The sequence below is a fragment of the Bombina bombina genome, chromosome 4, assembly GCF_027579735.1.
Source record: "Bombina bombina isolate aBomBom1 chromosome 4, aBomBom1.pri, whole genome shotgun sequence".
Taxonomy (NCBI): Eukaryota; Metazoa; Chordata; class Amphibia; order Anura; family Bombinatoridae; genus Bombina; species Bombina bombina.
Window position 1 is genome coordinate 434,510,631 of NC_069502.1, and position 24,512 is coordinate 434,535,142.

Here is a 24,512-nt window from a genome sequence, read left to right on the forward strand (position 1 = left end):
GACAAAGTGATTGATACTTCATGTAACTAGAGACAGATCTCTCCGTTACATACATTTTTTTACATCGCCTCTGTTTCTCTTGTTTATAATATCACCGCAGTTGAGCTAAAATTGCCAGTAAACTGCTGAGCCTAACTTATAGCTAGAAAAACATTGTGGTAATATTCGTTTTAACATATTATCAAGCATCTTTTTTGAATTGTATTTCTTCAAATTTTATCTTTTTAAATATCATATGTGTCTTTTGGTATGACCGGTCATATATATGTCTATATTCTTACAATATTGATTTTTTAATAAATATTTTTATGAAATCGGAGATATATACAACCTATTTTTAATTTTAATGTTTATTGTTTCTAGGAGTAATCATATGTTATATATCAAAGAAATCACCTATATAGGTTCTGTTCACGTTACACCCCATAGCTGTTAGCGTGCTGTGTTTGTACCTGTACCCGTGACTGTACCTGTACCCATGTCTGTACCTGTACCCATGCCTGTTCCTGTACCTGTGCCCGTACCTGAACCCATGTCTGTACCTGTGACTGTACCCATGTCTGTACCTGTACCCATGTCTGTACCTGTACTCATGCCTGTACCTGTGACTGTACTTATGTCTGTACATGTGTCCGTGTCTGTACCTGTACCCGTGTCTGTACCTGTACCCATGTCTGTACATGTGTCCGTGTCTGTACCTGTACTCATGCCTGCACCCGTACCTGTGTTTGTACCTGTACCCATGCCTGTACCTTTAACCGTGTCTGTACCTGTACTCATGTCTGTACCCATACCCATGCCTGTACCTGTGACTGTACCTGTACCCATGTCTTTATCTGTACATGTACCCATGTCTGCACATGTGCCCATGTCTGTACCTGTACCCATACCCGTGTCTGTACCTGTACTCATGCCTGTACCCGTACCCGTGTCTGTACCTGTACCCATGCCTGTACCTGTCCCCATGCCTGTACCCTTATCCGTGTCTATATCTGTACTCGTGCCTGTGCCTTACCCATGTCTGTACCCGTGTCTGTACTCATGAAATAGAGAATAAAGTAGTCTATTTATAAATAAAATTGCAGATTGAAGTTGTTATGATCTACCAATTATTTTATAAAATATCCAAACATATTATTAGTGTTTTTAAATGATTGAGATGAGAAATCATTAGAGTTAAATTATGCCCGTGATTAACATAATATAATATTTCAGATTTTTTTCATTACTTTGAGCAAAACCATGCAAAACATAATATAACAAAAAAAACTATAATAATAACAATATGTTGTTCTTCCTGGACTGGCAGAGTTCTTTGTGGTAAATGAATTTCTGGAGCTGGTCTTGGCAAAATGTTATATGGTGGTTGTGCCACATAGTTTACTTTCATTGCCTGCTGCCATCGACATACTTTTTGCTTGCATGCCTCACAGTGTGCCTGGTCATGAGGGCCATCAATTGTATCACTATAGACTACAGACTTCTTGTCTTGGTATCCAACATACTGTCCATAGATTTTATCCTCAATTCTGTTGACCAGGTTGTGAATGACCCTTTCCATGTTCTCAACAGTTATCTCCGGATCTTCCATCACTCCAGAGTGGCAATGCTTACACTGCTGTCTAAAGAGCCTCATTTTTACAATGCCAAATCTGTGGTGTTTGTCCAGCTTTATGAAAAATAAGATATGTACTTCTGCTGAGTACCACCATCGGGGGCAAGTCGAGCAAGTAAACCTAGAACACAGAACACAGACCACAATATTTCTGATGAGTAGTTTTTGACTTACAAATATAGGGCCAGATTACAAGTGGTGCGCTATCAGATTTTTTCGCTTGTTCCCTAAGTGAAGAGCATTGGAATGTAAAATATTTGTATGAAATACACAGTAAAATTCATTATAAAATATTAAAATTAATTAAAAATGATTTTTCAAGTGTTAAAGTATTTAACTGGAAAGGATTCCAAAGTGTGTGTATATATATATATATATGTGTGTGTATACATGTGTATATATGTTTATATGTGTATTTGCGTATGTATATGCATATATACTTTTATAAACACATAAATACACATGTATATACATAGATGCATATATATATATATATATATATATATATATATACATATATATATATATATATATATATATACACTTATGCACACATTTAGACATTTGGATACATATAGCTTTTATATATATTATAGCCCTTTCCAGTCAAACACTCATATACCATACACCTTTAACCCTTATAAAACATTTTTTTTATTATTATTTATATGAATATTTTTTACCAGCAATTGTATAAATGAGTGTAATACTTTATTTAAAAATATTTTTCATGTATTTGATGCACATTTTATTCAATTCTTACACTTTATGTGAGCACACCGTTTATTTTTAAACTTGTAATACACGCGATGTTTAGCGCATGCGCGATATTGCTCATCACGTCCCACGGTACCAACAGTACGCCACTTGCAATCTAGCTTATTATAAGAAGCATTTTTTATATATTTTCATTTGCAAAAATTATTTGCTTACATTATCATTCTTTTGGGACAACTTTTTAATCAGTGTATTTTATTAGGATTTGGAGCAATACAAATATTATTCATTTGCATTAGTAGTAAAACAAAGAAGGAAGTTCAAAGTAAAGCTGTATAGCAGTGGGAAATATATAAATTAATTAATTTATTAAGTTAATTAATGTGCAGGGGGGCAGCATTGCTCACTAGAAATGCTTGTTCAATGTTAAATGGCGACAGCGTATGTCGATGTTGGCGAAATGGGTAGATTTATCAAGTGTTGGGCGGTCATGATCCGCTGTAGTGGATCATGTCTGCCCGACATCGCTAAATGCTGACAGCATACACTGTCAGCATTTAACATTACACAAGCATTTCTAGTAAAATGCTTGTGCATTGCCTCCCCCTGCACATTCGCAATCAGTCAATCAGCCGCTAGCAGGAGGTGTCAATCATCCCGAGGTGGCGAATGAGTTAAGGAGCAGCGGTCTTACGACAGCTTGTTTAATATACACCAAAGTGTTTAATTTCCCATTCCAAAAAAAGAGTACTATACAAATAAGTCAATAAAATAGTTATTATAATATAGCCCAACAAGCAACTATGGTTTGACTAGATGCTGGAATGTTTACACACTTCTGTCAAAATATGGTACTAAGCCCCTCTCCCTTTTCATAAACGTTTGGGGATAGTAAGCAGCAGCATTGAGATTGTGATTTTTTTAATTTAATATGGTCGCTACCCCTAAAAAAATTACTGCTGACACCCATGCTAGCACCCCCACCACTGACATGTCCCTAAAAGAGATATCATTTGGTGAAGTTTAAATGAACCCACTATGGTTCTGATTAGAAATGTTATATATAGGTTGCAGAGACAACCAAAGGTATGTGAGCACAGTTAAAACTACCCTATGGGTTTTGTTTTAGACATGTGCACCGTTAAAAAATTTGGTTTGTTTTGTTTCATTTTCAATTAGTTAAAAAATAATTTTGTTTCGGCAAATTAGTTTAGTAAAGTTTAAAAAAAAAAATTAATTTCTGCAAATTAGTTACGTTAAATCGGTTTTGGTTCCTTTCGTTTTTTCGGATCTTTTCGTTTTTTAGGATCCATTATTATTTCATATGCATTATTCTATTCTGAAGTTATAGTATAATGCATATGAATAAAGAATGGATCCGAAAAAAACAAAGGATCTGAAAAATCTATTTAATTTAATTTAACTAATGTACCGGCGAATGCCGAAACAAAATTATGTAAAGCCGCCGCCACCCATGCCGCCACTAAATAAAGCTATTAACCCCTAAAAAACTGTCCCCCACATCACCAACACTACCTAAACCTATTAACCCCTAAACCGCTGCCCCCCACATCGCCGACACTAACTAAATCACTAAATAAAGTTATTAACCCCTAAACCGCCGTTCCAGACATCACCGACACTAACTAAACCTATTAACCCCTAATCCGCACCAAACGAAGGGTTGCGACAGCATCAAGCAGAGTAACAAAAGTAAGTTAAAAATAAGATACTTTATTTCCAATATTTAAAAAGCCAGTTGGCAAAAAATACAAAGGGTAGCAGGTGAATACCCTCCTTACATGTTTCGTGCCTGTACTTGGCACTTAATCATAGGAGTGAGGTATGTTAGTACCCAGAAGGGGGCGGTCTGAGTTCTATCCTACAAACTTTAGGGGCCCATATATTAATCTGTACCAGAAGAGAGTTCAGAAGGATTTGTTAGATTTAGAGATGCAGATAAAAACAAAGGGCACTGTTGGGAAACCTAACCTTACAAAAGCAGAATTTAATGCGTTACATAAATTACAACAAAATGATAGTATTGTGATAAGAACATCAGACAAAGGTGGTAACGTAGTGGTCCTAGACAAGGACTACTACTTGAATGAAGCTTACAGACAATTGTCCGATACTAAAACATACAGAAAGCTGGATAGGAATCCATCACAGATATTCAGGGCTAAACTGTACACAATAATTGAACAAGGAGTAGCTATTAATGTCTTCACTGAAGAACAGGTCAAATACATGATACCGGATCATCCATTAGTGCCTATATTCCATCATGTGCCTAAAACGCATAAAAACATGACCTCTCCCCCAGGAAGACCAATCATTTCAGGCATTGGCTCTATGTATGAGCCATTGTCTGAATGGGTAGATTCTATACTCCAGCCCTTAGTTAAAAGCCTTAATAGCTATTTACGTGATTCAACACACTTATTGAATTGCTTGGAGTATGTAGAATGGAACAAGGAGTTTAGATGGGTGGCTATTGATGCCACCTCTCTTTACTCAAGTATACCCCATTCGTTAGGACTAAAAGCTATCAGGTATTTTTTGGACACAGCGACACGCTACTCTTTAGAATTCAAACTATTTTTTTTGTGAAATCATTGAATTTTTATTAAAACATAATTTCTTTATGTTTAATAATGAATATTATGTGCAGGTTTGTGGTACAACGATGGGGGCAAAATTTGCCCCCTCGTTCGCCAACCTGTATGTAGCGTGGTGGGAGGATCTATATCTTTACACTTTGTCTAATCCATTTGCAAAGCATATTATTAAATATATGCGGTTCATAGATGATCTCATATTTATAGTGGAGGATAAACTTGAATTAAGCACCTTTTTAGAATATCTTAACACCAACGATTTAAATTTGAGATTCACAGGTGAACTACAACAATACAAAATATGTTTTTTAGATTTCGAACTCACAGGTGACCCAGAAAAAGGTACAATATTGACGGATACATATCGCAAACCAACGGCTGGAAACACCATACTCCATGCCAAATCATGTCATCCTCCACACTTAAGCAGATCAATCCCCAAAGCTCAGTATATCAGAATGAGGAGAAATACTAACTCCAATGAGAAATTTAATTCACAGTGCACTGGTCTCACAAATAGATTAAAGCAGAGAGGATATTCGATGAAGATTCTCAATGAATCTTTCGAGCAGATAAAATGTAAGACTCAAAGTGAAGTTATTACTACTAAAAAGAGATCAGATCAAGATTTCAGCAAGGACAAAATTGTTTTTACTACCAAGTATTCCAAACAATTTAATGACATCATAGCTATTCTTAGGAAACACCTACACATATTAAAAGAAGATGAATCTTTGGGTAACATTTTCCAAGCCTGTAAATTTGTATCCAAGAAACCCCCGACTCTGGGCACCAGACTGGTACCCAGCATGGTAAATACAACTAAAAAACAGGGGAGCAATTGGATAAAGAAAAAGGGCACATACAAATGCGGCACTAGACCTTGCATTTCATGTGAAGTCATCAATAGAAGTGACACTTTCACTAGTTCAGCAACTCACGAAAGATACAATATGGAGTTCTATGCTAATTGTAGGACTGAATTTGTGGTTTATCTAATAGAGTGTTCCCTTTGCTCCCTACAATATATTGGTCAAACGACCAGAGATCTCAGATCGCGTATTAGGGAACACATTAGGGATACCAAAAACTACAATAAAGATTCGGCGGTAGCAGTTCACTTTATTGATAAAATTCCACTGGAGGGGGCAACAAGCAAAAATTGTTGCTCAAACGTGAATTATTTTGGATATATAAATTAAAAACAATAGCACCTCAAGGTTTATATAGGGAATGGGATATGTCTTATTATGTGGAATAATTATTTACATATATTTTTTGTCTATTTCATTTGGATTAATTTATTATGCAGGAAAATTAATAGGTCTTTACCTGGTTAATATATACAGATTGGAACAAATAGTACATATATGACTGACCAATAGTGCATATAGAAATTTACTTCTTATCCAGATACTTGATTAGGCATTTACATGCCATTTAAATATTATACCCAGTTCTGTATATCACACTTAGGGTTAACACACAGTGGGATATACCTATATCTATACATAAATATGTATGAGTACATTTTCCTATTTTTTGTTTTTATTCTTTTACCTGTATATCTATTATATATATCTATTACAAAATAATAAGCATATTTTTGCCGAAGGTGTGGACTTTGAATATGTATTTATAATATTATAATGTTGAAATTGTAGGTTCATATGTGTTTATATACTATATATCATTGTACATCTCAAAAAGTAATTTTCTATACATATTTTTCAAATGTAATATATTTTTCTGTTTGTGGAAAGTGCTGGGTGACGGCAAGCAGTTTTATTTTTTACAGGTGTTTCCACAGCTTTGCCATGATTGGGTACTTCCCCTTTAAATAGCAGGGGTTGTACTAACATACCTCACTCCTATGATTAAGTGCCAAGTACAGGCACGAAACATGTAAGGAGGGTATTCACCTGCTACCCTTTGTATTTTTGCCAACTGGCTTTTTAAATATTGGAAATAAAGTATCTTATTTTTAACTTACTTTTGTTACTCTGCTTGATGCTGCCGCAACCCTTCGTTTTTTGCATTACATTACAAGCAGCGGAACAGGCTGCTAATAGCGGCGTGCACCCCCAGTGCTCCACTGCTACTTTCTTCCCACATACTTCCGGTTGAGTCAGAGACCGGCTAAGGGCCTGGAGCGGTACGGCGTTCGTGGAAGTTCCTAATCCGCACCCCCACATTGCTAACACTACCTAAACCTATTAACCCCTAAACCATCGCCCCCCCATTGCCAATACTAACTAAACCTATTAATCCCCAAAATTGCACCCCCCACATTGCCAACACTACCTAAACCTATTAACCCCTAAACCGCCATTCCCAAAAATTGCCAACACTAACTAAATCACTAAATAAAGTATTAACCCCTAAACCGCTGACACTAACTAAACCTATTAATTCCTAAACTGTACCCCTCCCACATCGCCAACACTACCTAAACCTATTAACCCCTAAACAACCGGCTCCCACATTGCAAACACCTAAATTAAACTACATTAACCCCTAATCCTAACCCTAAACCTAACACCCCCTAACTTTAACATAATTAAAATAGACCTAAATTAAAGTTACAATGATTAACTAAATAATACCTATTTAAAACTAAATACAAATATAACACCTAGATTACGGAGCATCCTCTTCAAACGATGGGCGACTGAAGAATGAAGGTTCCTTTAAATGACGTCATCCAAGATGGCGTCCCTTCAATTCCGATTGGCTGATAGAATTCTATCAGCCAATCGGAATTAAGGTAGAAAAAATCCTATTGGCTGATGCAATCAGCAAATAGGATTGAAGTTCAATCCTATTGGCCGATCCAATCAGCCAGTAGGATTGAGCTAGCATTCTATTGGCTGATTGGATCAGCCAATAGAATGCAAGCTCAATCCTATTGGCTCATTGCATCAGCCAATAGGATTTTTTCTACCTTAATTCCGATTGGCTGATAGAATTCTATCAGCCAATAGGAATTGAAGGGACGCCATCTTGGATGACGTCATTTAAAGGAACCTTCATCCTTCAGTCGGCCGTCGTTTGAAGAAGATTCTTCCGCGTCTTGAAGATGGACCCGCTCCGTGCCGGATGGATGAAGATAGAAGAAGCTGTCTGGATGAAGACTTCTTCCCGTCTGGAGGACCTCTTCTGTCCAGCTTGGATGAAGACTTCTGCCCATATGGAGGACCACTTCTGCCCGGTTGGGTGAAGACATCTCACGGTAGGGTGATCTTCAAGGGGTTAGTGTTAGGTTTTTTAAGGGGGGATTGGGTGGGTTTTAGAGTAGGGTTGGTTGTGTGAGTGTGGGTGGTACTTTTTTTTTACAGGTAAAAGAGCTGATTACTTTGGGGCAATGCCCCGCAAAAGGCCCTTTTAAGGGCTATTTGTAATTTAGTGTAGGGTAGGGCTTTTTTATTTTGGGTTTTTTTTATATTTTGTTAGGGGGATTAGATTAGGTGTAATTAGTTTAAAAATCTTGTAATTATTTTAATATTTTCTGTAATTTAGTGTTTGTTTTTTTCGTACTATAGATAATTTTTTTTTAAATTGTAATTAATTGTATTTAGTTTAGGGAATTTATTTAATTATATTGTAGTGTTAGGTGTAATTGTAACATAGGTTAGGTTTTATTTTACAGGTAAATTTGTCTTTATTTTAACAAGGTAGTTATTAAATAGTTAATAACTATTTAATAACTATTGTACATACTGTAGTAAATACAAAGTTGCCTGTAAAATAAAAATAAACCCTAAGCTAGATACAATGGCATCTATTTATCAAGCTGTCAACCGCAAATACGCTGGAATTCCGCAGCGTATTTGTGGCGAGCCTAATTCGCCTTAGTTATCAAACCCTACAGACCGGCAAAAGAAGAATTTAGTGACGTAACATACGATCCGCCGGACTCAGTCCGACACAGATTGATGCTTACGTCATTACAGATGTTCCGAACGCAAGTTCGGCACAATCTGACTACTTTTAGTAGTCAAAAGTTTTAGTAGTCAAAAGTCTACCATGTACGCTCGGCACTATTCCGGCCCAGCGTACCTTGTTTTCAATCCGCCGCCCTGGAGGCGGCGGATGCCTTAGGAATCAATGGGAGTCTGAAAGCAGCGAAAGCTCATGTTCGCTGCTGCCTGATATCCCATTGATTCCTATGTGAACTTTTAACCTAACACCCTAACATGTACCCCGAGTCTAAACATCCCAAATCTGCTGCCCCCTACACCGCCGCCACCTACATTATACTTATTAACCCCTAAACCGCTGCTCCCGGAGCCCACCTCAACTAAATATAGGGGGGTAGTTATCAAGCCGTCAACCTCAAATACGCTGGAATTCCGCAGCGTATTTGTGGCGAGGCTGATTTGCCTTAGTTATCAAAGGCTAGAGACCGGCAAAAGTAGAATTTTGTGACGTAAACTTCGATCCGCCGGACTCAGTCTGACACAGATCGATTCTTACGTCACTCCAGATGTTCCGCACACAAGTGCCGCACAATCTGACTACTTTTGCTAGTTATCAAAAAACTAGCAGGTACGCTCAGCACTTTTACGGCCCAGTGTACCTGGTTTTCAAACCGCCACCCTGGAGGCGGCGGATCCCATAGGAATCAATGGGAGTCTGACCATAGCGAAAGTACAAGTTTGCTGCTGCCAGATATCCCATTCATTCCTATGGGAGCTGTCTACACCTACCACCCTAACATGTACCCCGAGTCTAAACACCCCTAATCTGCCCCCCCTACACCGCCGCAACTAAATAAAATGATTAACCCCTAAACTGCCGCTACCGGAGCCCACCGCAAGCTATACTAAATATGTTAACCCCTAAACCGCCGCTCCCGGAGCCCACCGCCACCTACATGATACCTAGTAACCCCTTATCCTGCCCCCCCTATACCGCCGCCCTCTATAATAAAGTTATTAACCCCTATCCTGCCGATACCGCACCTCGCCGCAAATAAATAAATAGTTTAACCCCTAAACCACCGCTCCCTGACCCTGCCGCAACCTATATTAAATTTATTAACCCCTAATCTGCCCCCCTACACCGTCGCCACCTATAATACATTTATTAACCCCTATCCTGCCCCCCCAAACCTAAGTCTAACACTAACCCTAACACCCCCCTAACTTAAATATTAATTAAATAAATCTGAATCATATTTCTATTATGAACTAAATTAATCCTATTTAAAACTAAATACTTACCTTTAAAATAAACCCTAATATAGCTACAATATAAATAATAATTATATTGTAGCTATCTTAGGATTTATTTTTATTTTACAGGTAACTTTCAATTTATTTTAACTAGGTACAATAGCTATTAAATAGTTATTAACTATTTAATAGCTTACCTAGCTAAAATAAAGAGAAATGTACCTGTAAACTAAAAACTAACCTAAGTTACAATTACACCTAACACTACACTATACTTTAATAAATTATTCCTATTTAAAACTAAATACTTACCTGTAAAATAAACCCTAAGATAGCTACAATATAATTAATAATTACATTGTAGCTATCTTAGGATTTATATTTATTTTACAGGTAACTTTGTATTTATTTTAGCTAGTTAGAATAGTTATTAAATAGTTATTACCTATTTAATAACTACCTAGCTAAAAGAAATACAAAATTACCTGTAAAATAAATCCTAACCTAAGTTACAATTAAACCTAACACTACACTATCATTACATTAATTAAATAAATTAACTACAAATAACTACAATTAAATACAATTACATAAACTAACTAAAGTACAAAAAATAAAAAAAGCTAAGTTACAAAAAATAAAAAAAATAAGTTACAAACATTTAAAAAAATATTACAACAATTTTAAGCTACTTACACCTAATCTAAGCCCCCTAATAAAATAACAAACCCCGCCAAAATAAAAAAATGCCCTTCCCTATTCTACATTAAAAAAGTTCAAAGCTCGTTTACCTTACCAGCCCTTAAAAGGGCCTTTTGTGGGGGCATGCCCCAAAGAGTTCAGCTCTTTTGCCTGTAAAAGAAAAATACAACCCCCCCCCCCCAACATTAAAACCCACCACCCACATACCCCTAATCTAACTCAAACCCCCCTTAAAAAAACCTAACACTAATCCCCTGAAGATCATCCTACCTTTAGTTGTCTTCACTCAGCCGAGCCACCGATGGAACTGAAGAGGAGACCCGGACCGGCAGAAGTGATCATCCAAGGGGCGCTGAAGAAATCTTCCATCCGATGAAGTGATCCTCCAAGCGGCGCTGAAGAAATCTTCCATCCGGGCGATGTCATCTTCCAAGAGGCACTGAAGAAGTCTTCTATCCGGGCGAAGTCATCTTCGAAGCCGGGTCTTGAATCTTCATCCCGCCGACGCGGAACAACCTTCTTTCCCGACGGACTACCGACGAATGAAGGCTCCTTTAGGGGACGTCATCCAAGATGGCGTCCCTTCAATTCCGATTGGCTGATAGGATTCTATCAGCCAATCGGAATTAAGGTAGGAAAAATCTGATTGGCTGATTGAATCAGCCAATCAGATTCAAGTTCAATCCGATTGGCTGATCCAGTCAGCCAATCAGATTGAGCTCGCATTCTATTGGCTGATCGAATCCTATCCTAATGTAGAATAGGGTAGGGCATTTTTTTATTTTGGGGGGTTTGTTATTTTATTAGGGGGCTTAGATTAGGTGTAAGTAGCTTAAAATTGTTGTAATATTTTTTTAAATGTTTGTAACTTATTTTTTTTATTTTTTGTAACTTAGCTTTTTTTATTTTTTGTACTTTAGTTAGTTTATGTAATTGTATTTAATTGTAGTTATTTGTAGTTAATTTATTTAATTAATGTAATGATAGTGTAGTGTTAGGTTTAATTGTAACTTAGGTTAGGATTTATTTTACAGGTAATTTTGTATTTCTTTTAGCTAGGTAGTTATTAAATAGGTAATAACTATTTAATAACTATTCTAACTAGCTAAAATAAATACAAAGTTACCTGTAAAATAAATATAAATGCTAATTATATTGTAGCTATATTAGGGTTTATTTTACAGGTAAGTATTTAGTTTTAAATAGGAATAATTTATTAAAGTATAGTGTAGTGTTAGGTGTAATTGTAACTTAGGTTAGTTTTTAGTTTACAGGTACATTTCTCTTTATTTTAGCTAGGTAAGCTATTAAATAGTTAATAACTATTTAATAGCTATTGTACCTAGTTAAAATAAATTGAAAGGTACCTGTAAAATAAAAATAAATCCTAAGATAGCTACAATATAATTATTTTTTTTTATATTGTAGCTATATTAGGGTTTATTTTATAGGTAAGTATTTAGTTTTAAATAGGATTAACTTAGTTAATAATAGAAATATTATTTAGATTTATTTAATTAATATTTAAGTTAGGGGGTGTTAGGGTTAGACTTAGGTTTAGGGGTTAATAATTTTATTACAGTGGCGGCGGTGTAGTGGGGGGCAGGATAGGGGTTAATAAATTTATTATAGGTGGCGACGGTGTAGGGGGGGCAGGATAGGGGTTAATAAATTTAATATAGGTTGCGGCGGGTTCAGGGAGCGGCGGTTTAGGGGTTAAACTATTTATTTATTTGCGGCGAGGTGCGGGATCAGCAGGATAGGGGTAAATAATTTTATTATAGAGGGCGACGGTATAGGGGGGGCAGGATAGGGGTTACTAGGTATAATGTAGGTGGCAGCTGTGTCCGGGAGCGGCGGTTTAGGGGTTAATACATTTATAAGACTTGCGGCGGGGTCTAGGAGCGGCGGTTTAGGGGTTAGTAACTTTATTTAGTTGCGGGGGGCTCCGGGGGCGCCGATATAGGGGGTAGAACAGTGTAGTTAGTGTGAGTGCTTAGTGACAGGCTAGCAAGAAAGCTGTCAAACAGCCGAAGAGCAGCGAGATCGGATGAGTGATAACTCTCACAGTCCGCTGCTCATCTCCCCGCGGCTTTTTGACAGCTTTACTTGATAACTTAGGCGAATTTTTTCAGGTCCGCGGCGGCGATGTGAGGCGAGCTTAGGCGAGCGTATTGGGCCGGAAAAGGCAGAAAAGTTGACACGTTGATAACTACCCCCCATAGTGTTTAACCCCTAAACCACCACTCCCAGAGCCCAGCGCCACCTACATTATACTTATTAACCCCTAATCTGCCCCCCTACACCGCTGCCACCTACATTATACTTATTAACCCCTAATCTGTCCCCCCTACACCGCTGCCACTATATTAAATGTATTAACCCCTAATCTGCCCCCTACACTGCCGCCACTATATTACATTTATTAAACCCTAATCTGCCCCCCCTACACTGCCGTCACTATATTAAATTTATTAACCCCTAAACCTAAGTCTAACCCTAACCCTAACACCCCCTAATTTAAATATAATTTAAATAAATCTAAATAAATATTCCTAGCATTAAATAAATTATTCCTATTTAAAACTAAATACTTACCTGTAAAATAAACCCTAAGATAGCTTCAATATAACTAATAGTTATTTTTATTTTACAGGCAACTTTGTATTTATTTTAACTAGGTACAATAGTTATTAAATAGTTATTAACTATTTAATAACTACCTAGTAAAAATAAATACAAATATACCAGTAAAATAAAACCTAACCTAAGTTACAATAACACCTAACACTACCACTATAATTAAATTAATTCCCTAAATTAACTACAATTAAATAAAATTAAATAAAATTATCTAAAGTACAATAAAAAACAAACACTAAATTACAGAAAATAATAAAATAATTACAAGATTTTTAAACTAATTACACCTAATCTAATCCCCCTAACAAAATAAAAAAGCCCCCCAAAATAAAAAAGCCCTACCCTACACTAAATTACAAATAGCCCTTAAAAGGGTCTTTTGCGGGGCATTGCCCCAAAGTAATCAGCTCTTTTACCTGTAAAAAAAGTTACAACCCCCCAACATTAAAACCCACCACCCACCCAACCAACCCTACTCTAAAACCCACCCAATCCCCACTGAACAAAAACTAACACTAACCCCTTGAAGATCACCCTACCTTGAGACGTCTTCACCCAACCGGGGCGAAGTCCTCAACGAAGCCGGGCGAAGTGGTCCTCCAGACGGCCAGAAGTCTTCATCCAGGCGGCATCTTCTATTTTCATCCATCCAGCGCGGAGCGGGTACATCTTCAAGACATCCGACGCGGAGCATCCTCTTCATCCGGAGTCTTCTTCAACAATGACGGGTCCTTTAAGTGATGTCATCCAAGATGGCGTCCCTTCAATTCCGATTGGCTGATAGAATTCTATCAGCCATTCGGAATTAAGGTAGGAAAAATCCTATTGGTTGATGCAATCAGCCAATAGGATTGAACTTCAATCCTATTGACTGATCCAATCAGCCAATAGGATTGAGCTTGCATTCTATTGACTGATTGGATCAGCCAATAGGATTGAAGTTCAATTCTATTGTCTGCATAAACCAATAGGATTTTTCCTACCTTAATTCTATCAGCCAATCGGAACTGAATGGACGCCATCTTTAATTTTATTTAAATGTAGTTAATTTAGGGAATTAATTTAATTATAGTGTAGTGTTAGGTGTAATTGTAACTTAGGTTAGGTTTTATTTACAGGTATATTTGTATTTATTTTAACTAGGAAGTTATTAAATAGTTAATAACTATTTAATAACTATTGAACCTAGTTAAAATAAATACAAAATTGACTGTAAAATAAAAATAAACCCTAAGATAGCTACAATGTAACTATTAGTTATATTGTAGATATCTTAGGGATATCTTAGGGTTTATTTTATAGGTAAGTATTTAGTTTTAAATAGGAATAATTTATTTAATGCTAGGAATATTTATTTAGATTTATTTAAATTATATTTAAGTTAGAGGGTGTTAGGGTTAGGGTTAGACCCCTAGGTTTAGGGGTTAATAAATTTAATATAGTGGCGGCGGTGTAGGGGGGGCAGATTAGGGGTTAATAAATTTAATATAGTGGCGGCGGTGTGGGGGGGGCAGATTAGGGGTTAATAAATTGAATATAGTGGCGGCGGTGTAGGGGGGGCAGATTAGGGGTTAATAAATTTAATATAGTGGCGGCGGTGTAGGGGGGGCAGATTTGGGGTTGATAAATTTAATATAGTTGCGGCGGTATAGGGGGGGCAGATTAGGGGTGGGTTCCGGGAGCGGCGATTTAGGGGGTAAACAATTTATTTAGTTGCGGTGGGCTCCGGGAGCGGCGGTTTAGGGGGTAAACTGTATCGTATAGTGTGGGTGTTTAGTGACAGGGTACCAAGAAAGCTGTAAAATAGCCGAAGAGCAGCGACATCGATGACTGTTAGTTAACAACAGTCCGCTGCTTATCGCACCGTACTTGGTGCGCGGCTTTTTGACAGCTTTTTTGATAATTTTGGAGAGTGTATTCAGGTCCGTGGCAGCGATGTTAGGCGATCTTAGGCGAGCGTATTGGTGCCGTCGAATGCAGGTAAGTTGACGGCTTGATAAATAGATGCCAATGTAACTATTAGTTATATTGTAGCTATCTTAGGGTTTATTTTATAGGTAAGTATTTAGTTTTAAATAGGAATTATTTAGGTAATGGTAGTAATTTTTTTTAGATTTATTGTAATTATATTTAAGTTAGGGGGGGTTAGGGTTAAGGTTAGACTTAGGTTTAGGGGTTAATACATTTAATATAGTGGTGGCGACGTTGTGGGCGGCAAATTAGGGGTTAATAAATGTAGTTAGGTTGCGGCGACATTGGGGGCGGCAGATTAGGGGTTAATAAATATAATGTAGGGTTCGGCGGTGTTGGGGGCGGCAGATTAGGGGTTCATAAGTATAATGTAGGTGGCGGCGGTGTCCGGAGCAGCAGATTAGGGGTTAATAATATAATGTAGGTGTCATCGATGTCGGGGGTGGCAGATTAGGAGTTAATAAGTGTAAGATTAGGGGTATTTAGACTTGGGGTTCATGTTAGGTTGTTAGGTGTAGACATAAAAAGTATTTCCCCATAGGAATCAATGGGGCTGCGTTAGGAGGTGAACGCTGCTTTTTTGCAGGTGTTAGGTTTTTTTTCAGCCGGCTCTCCCCCATTGATTCCTATGGGGAAATCGTGCACAAGCACGCTTTACCTGATCACCGCTAATGTAAGCAGCGCTGGTATTGAGGTGAGATGTGGAGCAAAATTTTGCTCTTCGCTCACTTTTTTGCGGTTTATGTCGGGTTTCTAAAAACCTGTAATACCAGCGCTGTCTGCAAGTGAGCGGTGAGGGAAAACTGCTCGTTGGCACCGCACCCCTCCTAACGCAAAACTCGTAATCTAGGTGTAAGTTTGTATTTATTTTAACTAGGTAGACTAGTTAGTAAATAGTTATTAACTATTTACTAACTAACTAGTTAAAATAAATACAAACTTACCTGTCAAATAAAAGTAAAACCTAAGCTGCCTTACACTAAAACCTAACATTACAAAAAAAAACTAACATTACAAAAATAAAAAACCTACCATTACAAAAAATAAAAAAGCTACTATTACAAAAAATAACAAACGAAATTATTCAAAACAATAAAAATTATTCCTATTCTAATACCCCGTTTAAAAAAAAAAAAAACACCCCAAAATAAAAAAAACTAATCTATAATAAATTACCAAGGGCCCTTAAAATGGCCTTTTGTAGGGCATTGCCCTAAAGAAATCAGCTCTTTTGCTAAAAAAGAAAAACAAACACCGCCTAACAGTATACAAACCCCACCCCCAAAATAAAAATAAAGTTAAACCTAATCTACCTATTGCCCTGAAAAGGGCATTTGTAAGGGCATTCAGCTCTTTTACTACCCATTAAAATTTAAAAAAAACTTCCCAAAAAGAAAAAAAAAATTTTTTACACAAAATAACAAACAAATTATCCAAAATAATAAAAATTATTCCTATTCTAATACCCCGTTTAAAAAAAAAAAAAACACCCCAAAATAAAAGAACCCTAATCTATAATAAACTACCAAGGGCCTTTTGTAGTTTGTTTTGGGGATGTGTGGGAACAGCGGTTTAGGGGTTAATAGGTTTAGTTAGTTTTGGAGATGTTTGGGAATGGCAGTTTAGGGGTTAATAGGTTTAACAAGTGTTGGCAATGTTTGGGAAGGGCGGTTTAGGGGTTAATAGGTTTAGTTAGTGTTGGCAATGTTTGGGAATGACGGTTTAGAGGTTAATAGGTTTTGTTAGTGTCAACGGTGTCGGGGAAGGGAGATTTAGGGGTTAATAGCTTTATTTAGTGATTTAGTTAGTGTCAGTGATGTCGGGGAACTGTGGTTTATTGGTTAATAGGTTTAGTTAGTGTTGGTGATGTGGGGGGGGCTGCGGTTTAGGGGTTAATAGGTTTAGTTTGTGACAGCGATGTTTGGGAACAAAGGTTTAGGGCTTAATATGTTTAGTTTGTGTTGGCGATGTTTCAGAACGGCGGTTTATGGGTTAATAGGTTTTTCTTAGTGTCGGCGATGTCAGGGAACAGTGGTTTAGGGGTTAATAGCTTTATTTAATTATTTAGAATTAGAGTTAGTGTCGGCGATGTGCGAATATGAATAATGGATCCGAAAAATTCGGGAACTAATTTATTCATTTTTGGAATTTTTTGGGATGTGCCGATTAAAAAATTCGGATGCATCGGAATCTCCGAATTGGCCAAAATTCGGCCGAAAAACGTATTCTGCTGAAACGAAATGCACATGTCTAGTTTGTTTTGATGCTGGCAGATGAGCTTACATGCTTTATCCAAAATATGCTACTAAAATGCACTTTTTCATATAAGTTTAGGGTTCACAAGTAACTTGTAAGCAAATCTTTAGTTTTAAAAAATATATGATTAGTGATAAACTCAATAGAATTAACAAGAATGATAGAAGACAATTAAAAGCAGAGAGTGGGAGTGTGACATCACCGGATGTGGGCGTGGCTTATAGTCGTTATAGTCTATGTCGCGGTTACCAAGCTGGATGTGTTGTGCAGTCTGTAAACTTCTATGCTCTGCAATAAAATTGAGTTGTACCTTCTATGCTCTCCTGCATCTCGTGACATGGTGTCAGAAGTACTTGCCTGCGCTTCTGTTTCCTTATTAATAATGATGTCAAAATTTACTCCACCTGAGCCTTTTGATTTCTCTCAGCCTGCAACTTGGCCCACATGGGGTCAGTGGTTTTTTAACCATTCAGGATTGCTTCCAAGCTGGACAAGGAGAGTGGTGAAGTACAAGTTAATTCTCTTTTATACTCTATGGGGAAAGATGTGGAGCCAGTGTTTAATGCCTTTACATTCCAAGAAGGGGAAGAGTTTGACTTTGAAATAGTTATGAACAAACTCAGTGCTTACTTTGTGCCCAAAAGAAATGTGATTCATGAGAGGGCTTGCTTCCACAAACGCGCCCAGCGTGTGGGAAAATATGTGGAATCATTTGTACGCAGCCTGTATAAATTAGCTGAATTCTGTGAGTTTGGGGTTGCTAAAGAAGAGCAAATCAGAGACAGAATAGTTATAAGAATTGCAGATGCTGAGGTCTCACTGAAGCTACAGTTGGAGGATGAATTGACGTTAGATGGGGCTATCAGGATGGCACGCCAGAGTGAACTGGTGAAAAAACAAAAGTGCTGACATGAGGTCTGAGAGTATTGTGGATAAAGTGCAGCTGTTCAGGAGAGCTGCAGGTGATAGGCAGAGTGTGAGCGGTAGACCAAGGGCAGCAGATAGTTCCAGAAGAGGATGGGTGCTGCAGCATTCTCATTGCACGTTGTGTAACAGTACCCATGATCAGAATGCCATATGCCCCCCCTAAAGATAAAAGATGTAGAAAGTGCAAACGAATGGGCCATTTTCGAAGTGGTGTGTAAAACTGAGTTCATTAAAGAGATGCAGGTGGGCTGATTCCCCTGTTTGGAGAGGCTATTGGAGATTGGTGTGAATTATCGGAGGTCCTGGGGAGTGGATTTGGGAGGGCGGGGCTGCCGCCGTGTTCTGTTCACCTGGGGGATGTAGATTGTCGGCACTTGGCCGGTAGATGAGGAGGCTGAGCACGGAAGCACGGATCTCTTTTTCTACACAAGGGCGTCAAGGAGAAGTCTCATAGATACCTGGGACTGAGCAACCCCAATGTCCAGTGTATCCTCCAACGTATAACGCACAGAGAAACAAAGGACACCATTGAATGGTCTATACAAGAAGAGGGGTGAGTGCAGGACTCCTGCAAGTTTGGTATTTTTTTTATTTTTTTTTCATCCATACGCCATGCAACATATATTCTGCTTTTGAAGATTCCTACTTGTTTGGAGAACTCTCTCTTAATTCTTTTTTTTTTTATTTTTTTTTTTTTTGGACACCCCCAAGAAAAGTCTGCATTGTATAAAGTGACGCTACAAGCAAGTAGTTAACTGAATTCTAGCTTCTCTCCCAGGGTTTTATTTTTATTTTTATTTTTTATTATATTTTTTATTCTGTCTGAGATAAGCTCTGTAATTATGTGGGACAAAGTACTCTAATATTGGCAAAATCTTTGGAGAAAGACTAAAACTTACTTTCCTTAATTATAAGACACCCTAGGGGAATACAATAGGTAGTTCTGGCCTGATTCCATTTTCCTTCCCTGCTGCAAAGAAAAAGGGGAAGGATAGGGAGAGAAGGAGGGGGGAGAGGAGAGAGAGGAGAAGGGGGAAAGGGAAGGAAAAGAAAATGAAAAGAAAGTAAGGACGGTATGCTATAAGAAGGTGGTTAATTGTTCAGGATAATCTCTCCCATTTCCAGGATTAACTGGTCATGAAAATTATAAGTGTTTTTTATACAACGGTTGGTTATAGCTGCATTATACTTTGTTTATACACCCTGATGTTAACTGAGATATAATTAACCTGTGGTTATCAATTTATTTGTATGTATTAGTAGCTTCGCATTGTGGGAGGAATCTGTGACCCAGAGGGGCTTTGTCATTTTGTAAGTGTTTATTTCTTTCTCTTTCCGCATCGGCTTGAACTGTAGTACAAGTGTGGGTAGTTCCCCCAAGGGCCTTAAGAAGGGGAAGGAAGGTGAGCTGAAACAGGCTTAAAAGTTATCACTATATAACTATCTTAACATATCGTAACCCAATAGGGATACCCTAGTTCAGAAGGATCATTAGGGGAAAATTTTGGTAAGCCCAATTTACATTGAATTATTAGAGAGCTCTGTGGCTGCTGAGGCGATACAACTTTATACGCTACTCCATGGGAGTGAGAACCCCTGGTCGGCCTAGATCACCCCTTTATCACAGTCATTATTAAAAGAATTTATCTGCACTGTTACCACTTTCCCTAGACCCCTCACTCTCTTCCCTCCCCCATTTTTTTTTTTTTTCTCTTCCTCACCCGCGCACTCACTTGGACACTTCTGGAATTCATCACCTTAAGACACGTCACACCTTGTCCCCTTAGGGGGGTGAGAAGGAGGGGGAGAGAAAGGGATTTAAAATTCTTTTTTTCTCTCCTCTCTCTTTTTCTACCCCTCTATTTTCTTTTTTTCCCTTTACCATCTTTTTAGCTGCACTTATTTATGGATAGATTTTTGAATTCACCAATCCATCACAAAAGCACTCCGCCGGCCATGGCTTCCAGACCCAGAGATAGAAAGAATAAAGCAGCCTCAGAAACTTTAGTGGAAATGCACCCTGAACCTGGATCCGCCAGAAGGACTAGTGAGGGCATACACTCACAACCCTTAGTAAATAGCATATTGGAAGCTTTGAACCCGAAATTTGAGTCACTTAGGTTAGAAATAAAACAAGACTTAAACTCCCTATCCAATGAGCTCAAACAGTTCACGATGAGAATTGAAGAAGCGGAGCAAAGAGTCTCCGATCTTGAAGATCTCACATTAGAGCAGAATACTAAACTACAGGCAAATACTCTTTCTATCAGAGAATTACAGAATAAGATCGAAGACTTAGAAAATCAATCAAGGAGGAACAATATTAGAATAATTGGGGTTCCTGAAACCCCAGGTTACTCAGATCTGATGAAGTTTGCAGCTGAGTCCCTCCCTAAATTATTAAATTTCCCATCAGAATTGTTACCTTTAGTTATAGAAAGAGCCCATAGGATAGGGAGACCTTTGGTAGCAGATGATAATAAACTCAGACCCAGACCTATAATTGTGAGATATTTGAGCTATCAGGACAAGCTTAAAATCATGCAATTATCGTGCAAAACTTCACCGGTGCTTCTGGATGGGGTTAAAATATTAATCTTCCAAGACTTTGCATATGGAACGTCTCTGAAAAGAAGAGAACTTTCCCCAATATGTGGAAGATTAATTAAAGAGGGTCTATTTGCCACGGTAATATACCCGGCTAAGCTTAAAGTAGAATACCAAGGTCACACACATTTCTTTGAAACTGCTGCGGAAGCAGAGAAGTTCTACACTGAAAAAGTTATTAAATAGGTTAATATGATTTTTTGATAATTTCAATGAACGCAATTATTTTTCTGATAAGTAAAACTAGAAGGTTTAAGAGTCTCATCTTTCATACATTCTGGCTTCAGGTTCTACAGAGGAGTCAAATTCCTGGGGATGGGGAATGGGGAGGACTTTATTATGGGGGGTTTTTCTTTTTTTTTTTTTTTTTCTTCTTCTTCTTCTTCCCCTTGTTAAATAATGCCTAAAAAGGAAAAATTTATTTTAACGTCCTGGAATGTCAGGGGTATTTCTTCTCCAATAAAACGCAAGGCAATAGTCTCACAACTGAGGAAATATAACTCTGATATAGCCTTCATTCAGGAGACTCACCTTAATACGGAAGAATCATTAAAACTGAAAACTTCCTGGGTAAAGGAGGTATTCTATACACCTAGTATTGGCAGGAAAAGGGGAGTGGCCATCTTAATGGGGAAGAGGTTAACGTATGAAGTGTTATCAAAATATTCTGACCCAAATAGTAGAAGTTTAATTTTGAAAATTAAATTGGCAAATTTTGTCTTTATACTTTGTAATATTTATGCTCCCAATAATTTTGACTCTAATTTTTGGGACTCTGTACAAACCAATATTTTACGTATGGGTGAAGGGAATGTCATATTAGCCGGGGATTTCAATATGGCACCACAAACACCTATTGATAGACTTAGGCAAACAAGAGAGATAAATTAGAGGCCAAAATGTTTAAAACTCTATCGAGCAACTTGGCTCTTAAAGATATCTGGAGGCTACAACACCCAGATGAAAGGGAATTCACGTGTAAGGCCAAGAATGTCAATTCTCTCTCAAGAATTGATTTATTTATGGTTAGTGATAAAATAGTCAAGACTGGCCCCACTACCAAAATTTCTCAAAATAACCATTTCAGATCATGCCCCAATCATATTAGAGATCCCAATTTATGGTAAAAGGTATTCCTCACGACGGTTCTTCTTCCCTAAATTTCTATCAAAAAATCTAAAGTTCAAAAATTGGTTAACGAATAAAATAAATGAATTTTTCTCCTTAAATTTGGGCTCAGTTAATGATCCGAACTCACTGTGGGAAGCAGGTAAAGCTGTAATGAGGGGGGAGATTATTGCATATATGGTTAACTTCAGGAGGAAAGTTAGTCTTAGAGAAAACCAGGCATTGAAAGTCTTGACTAATTCCTATAATAGGTATTTATCTCGCCCCACTACTTTAAATTGGAGACGATATTCTGCTGCCAAGAGAGAGAGAGATACTTTACTGACCCATATCTCAGCCCAAGCTGATCTAAAAATTAAAGCAAAATTCTATTGCCATGGGGACAAAGCTGGCAAATTTCTGGCTAAGCTATGTAAAAACTTGCAAGGGAATCCCTCTATTGATTCACTCCTAGAACATGATTCCTTGATTATTGACCCGAAAGAAATATTGGAAACTTTTTCGACATATTATAAAGGGATTTATTCCTTTAAAGAGTCTAACATGGAGGTTTCAAGAAACTTTTGGGAGGGTTTGGAATATTCAGTTTTAAGTGAAGATGCAGTAAATAAAATTAATGCTCCCATATCTGACCAAGAGATTCTTCAAGCTATTAAAGAGTTGAGGTTGGACAAAGCTCCTGGGCCAGATTTCTTGCCTAATGAGTTTTATAAGATCCTGACCCCGATTATTACTCCCCATTTGAAGAACCTCTTTAATTATTTTTATGTAGGGAGAAACTCTATTCCCATATCTTTTATTGCATCTACTACGGCATTCATTTTAAAACAAGGTAAGGATCCTTTAAAAAAGGAAGCCTATCGGCCAATAGCATTACTTAATTCCGATTACAAATTATTATCATTGATTCTAGCTAAAAGACTACAGAGTGAGATTGGGGTCCTTATCAATAAGGATCAGGCGGGGTTTCTAAATAAACGTAATCTAGCGGCCAAAGTCAGAGAACTCTTTCTGGTCGTTGACTATTTTTACAGTCCTCGGGAAATACCCTCACAAGATCAACTAGACTTAGCGGTGATAGCTCTGGACGCAGAAAAGGCGTTTGACTCAGTGCATCATCAGCATATTTTGACCTCTCTCTCTCTCATTTTGGTTTTAAAGATAATTTTGTATTTTTCGTCAAAAGTCTCTGTGAAAACTCATCAACAAAATTGATCATTAATCATTTAGAATCCGATTCAATTAAACTTCAAAGGGGAACTAGACAAGGATGCCCTCTATCGCCTCTGTTGTTTGACTTAGCTATAGAGCCACTAGCCCTTAAAATAAGAAAAGATCTTCAGGGTATAAAAATTGGGTCTATGGAACAAAAAGTCGCTCTATATGCTGATGATGTGCTGGTCTATGTCTCCAATACTAGAGTTAATATTCCTAGGCTAATTTCGATTACGAACTCTTTTGGAACCTTCACAGGTTATAAAGTTAACGCTGCTAAATCAGAGCTAATGTGGATTAGGAAAAATAAGATCTCCATAACTGAGACACCTTTTAAGGAGGTCATCTCTCACTTTAGATACTTAGCCATTAATATATCGGCAAACCCACGAAATTGGTATGACCTTAATATCTCTCCAATCCTACTTAAGGTAAAAGAATATATGAAGAACTGGCAAAATTTTCCGCTCTCATTAACAGGTCGTATTGCACTTTTTAAGATGGTTCTTCTCCCCAAGATTCTTTTCCCTCTGCAAAACGTACCAGTTCTGCTGAAAACCAAGGATTGGAAGAGTTTATGTAGGGCCCTTCGATATTTTATCTGGAAATGCAAAAGACCTCGAATTTCGATTAACAGACTTCATCTTCCTAAGAGGTTTGGTGGCATGGCTCTACCAGACCTCAGCAGTTACAGTATGGACTTTTTGGCACGGATCGTAATAGACTGGATACTAAATAAGGACTATTTCACAAATAATGCTCTTGAAATAAACATAGTATACCCATATAACCCTATAGCTTTAATCCATTGTCCAATGTATTTGATGCCAAAAGAAGTGAAACATCTTAGCTCCGTATATACTGTAATACAGGCTTGGAAAAAACTAGGTGGTAAACTAGGTATAGATCTTTCCATTCCGAAATTTCAAGGAT

General features: G+C 37.6%; 1 protein-coding gene across 1 annotated transcript in view; it reads right to left on the minus strand.

Moving 5' to 3' along the window:
• Positions 1–1,225: 1,225 nt before the first annotated feature.
• LOC128657527 (receptor-transporting protein 3-like) overlaps positions 1,226–24,512 on the minus strand; it is a 34,451-nt gene continuing 11,164 nt past the window's right edge. Inside the window, exon 2 of the mRNA XM_053711901.1 lies at positions 1,226–1,736. Coding sequence (XP_053567876.1) covers positions 1,226–1,736 — 511 coding nt within the window. The remainder of the gene's footprint in view (positions 1,737–24,512) is intronic.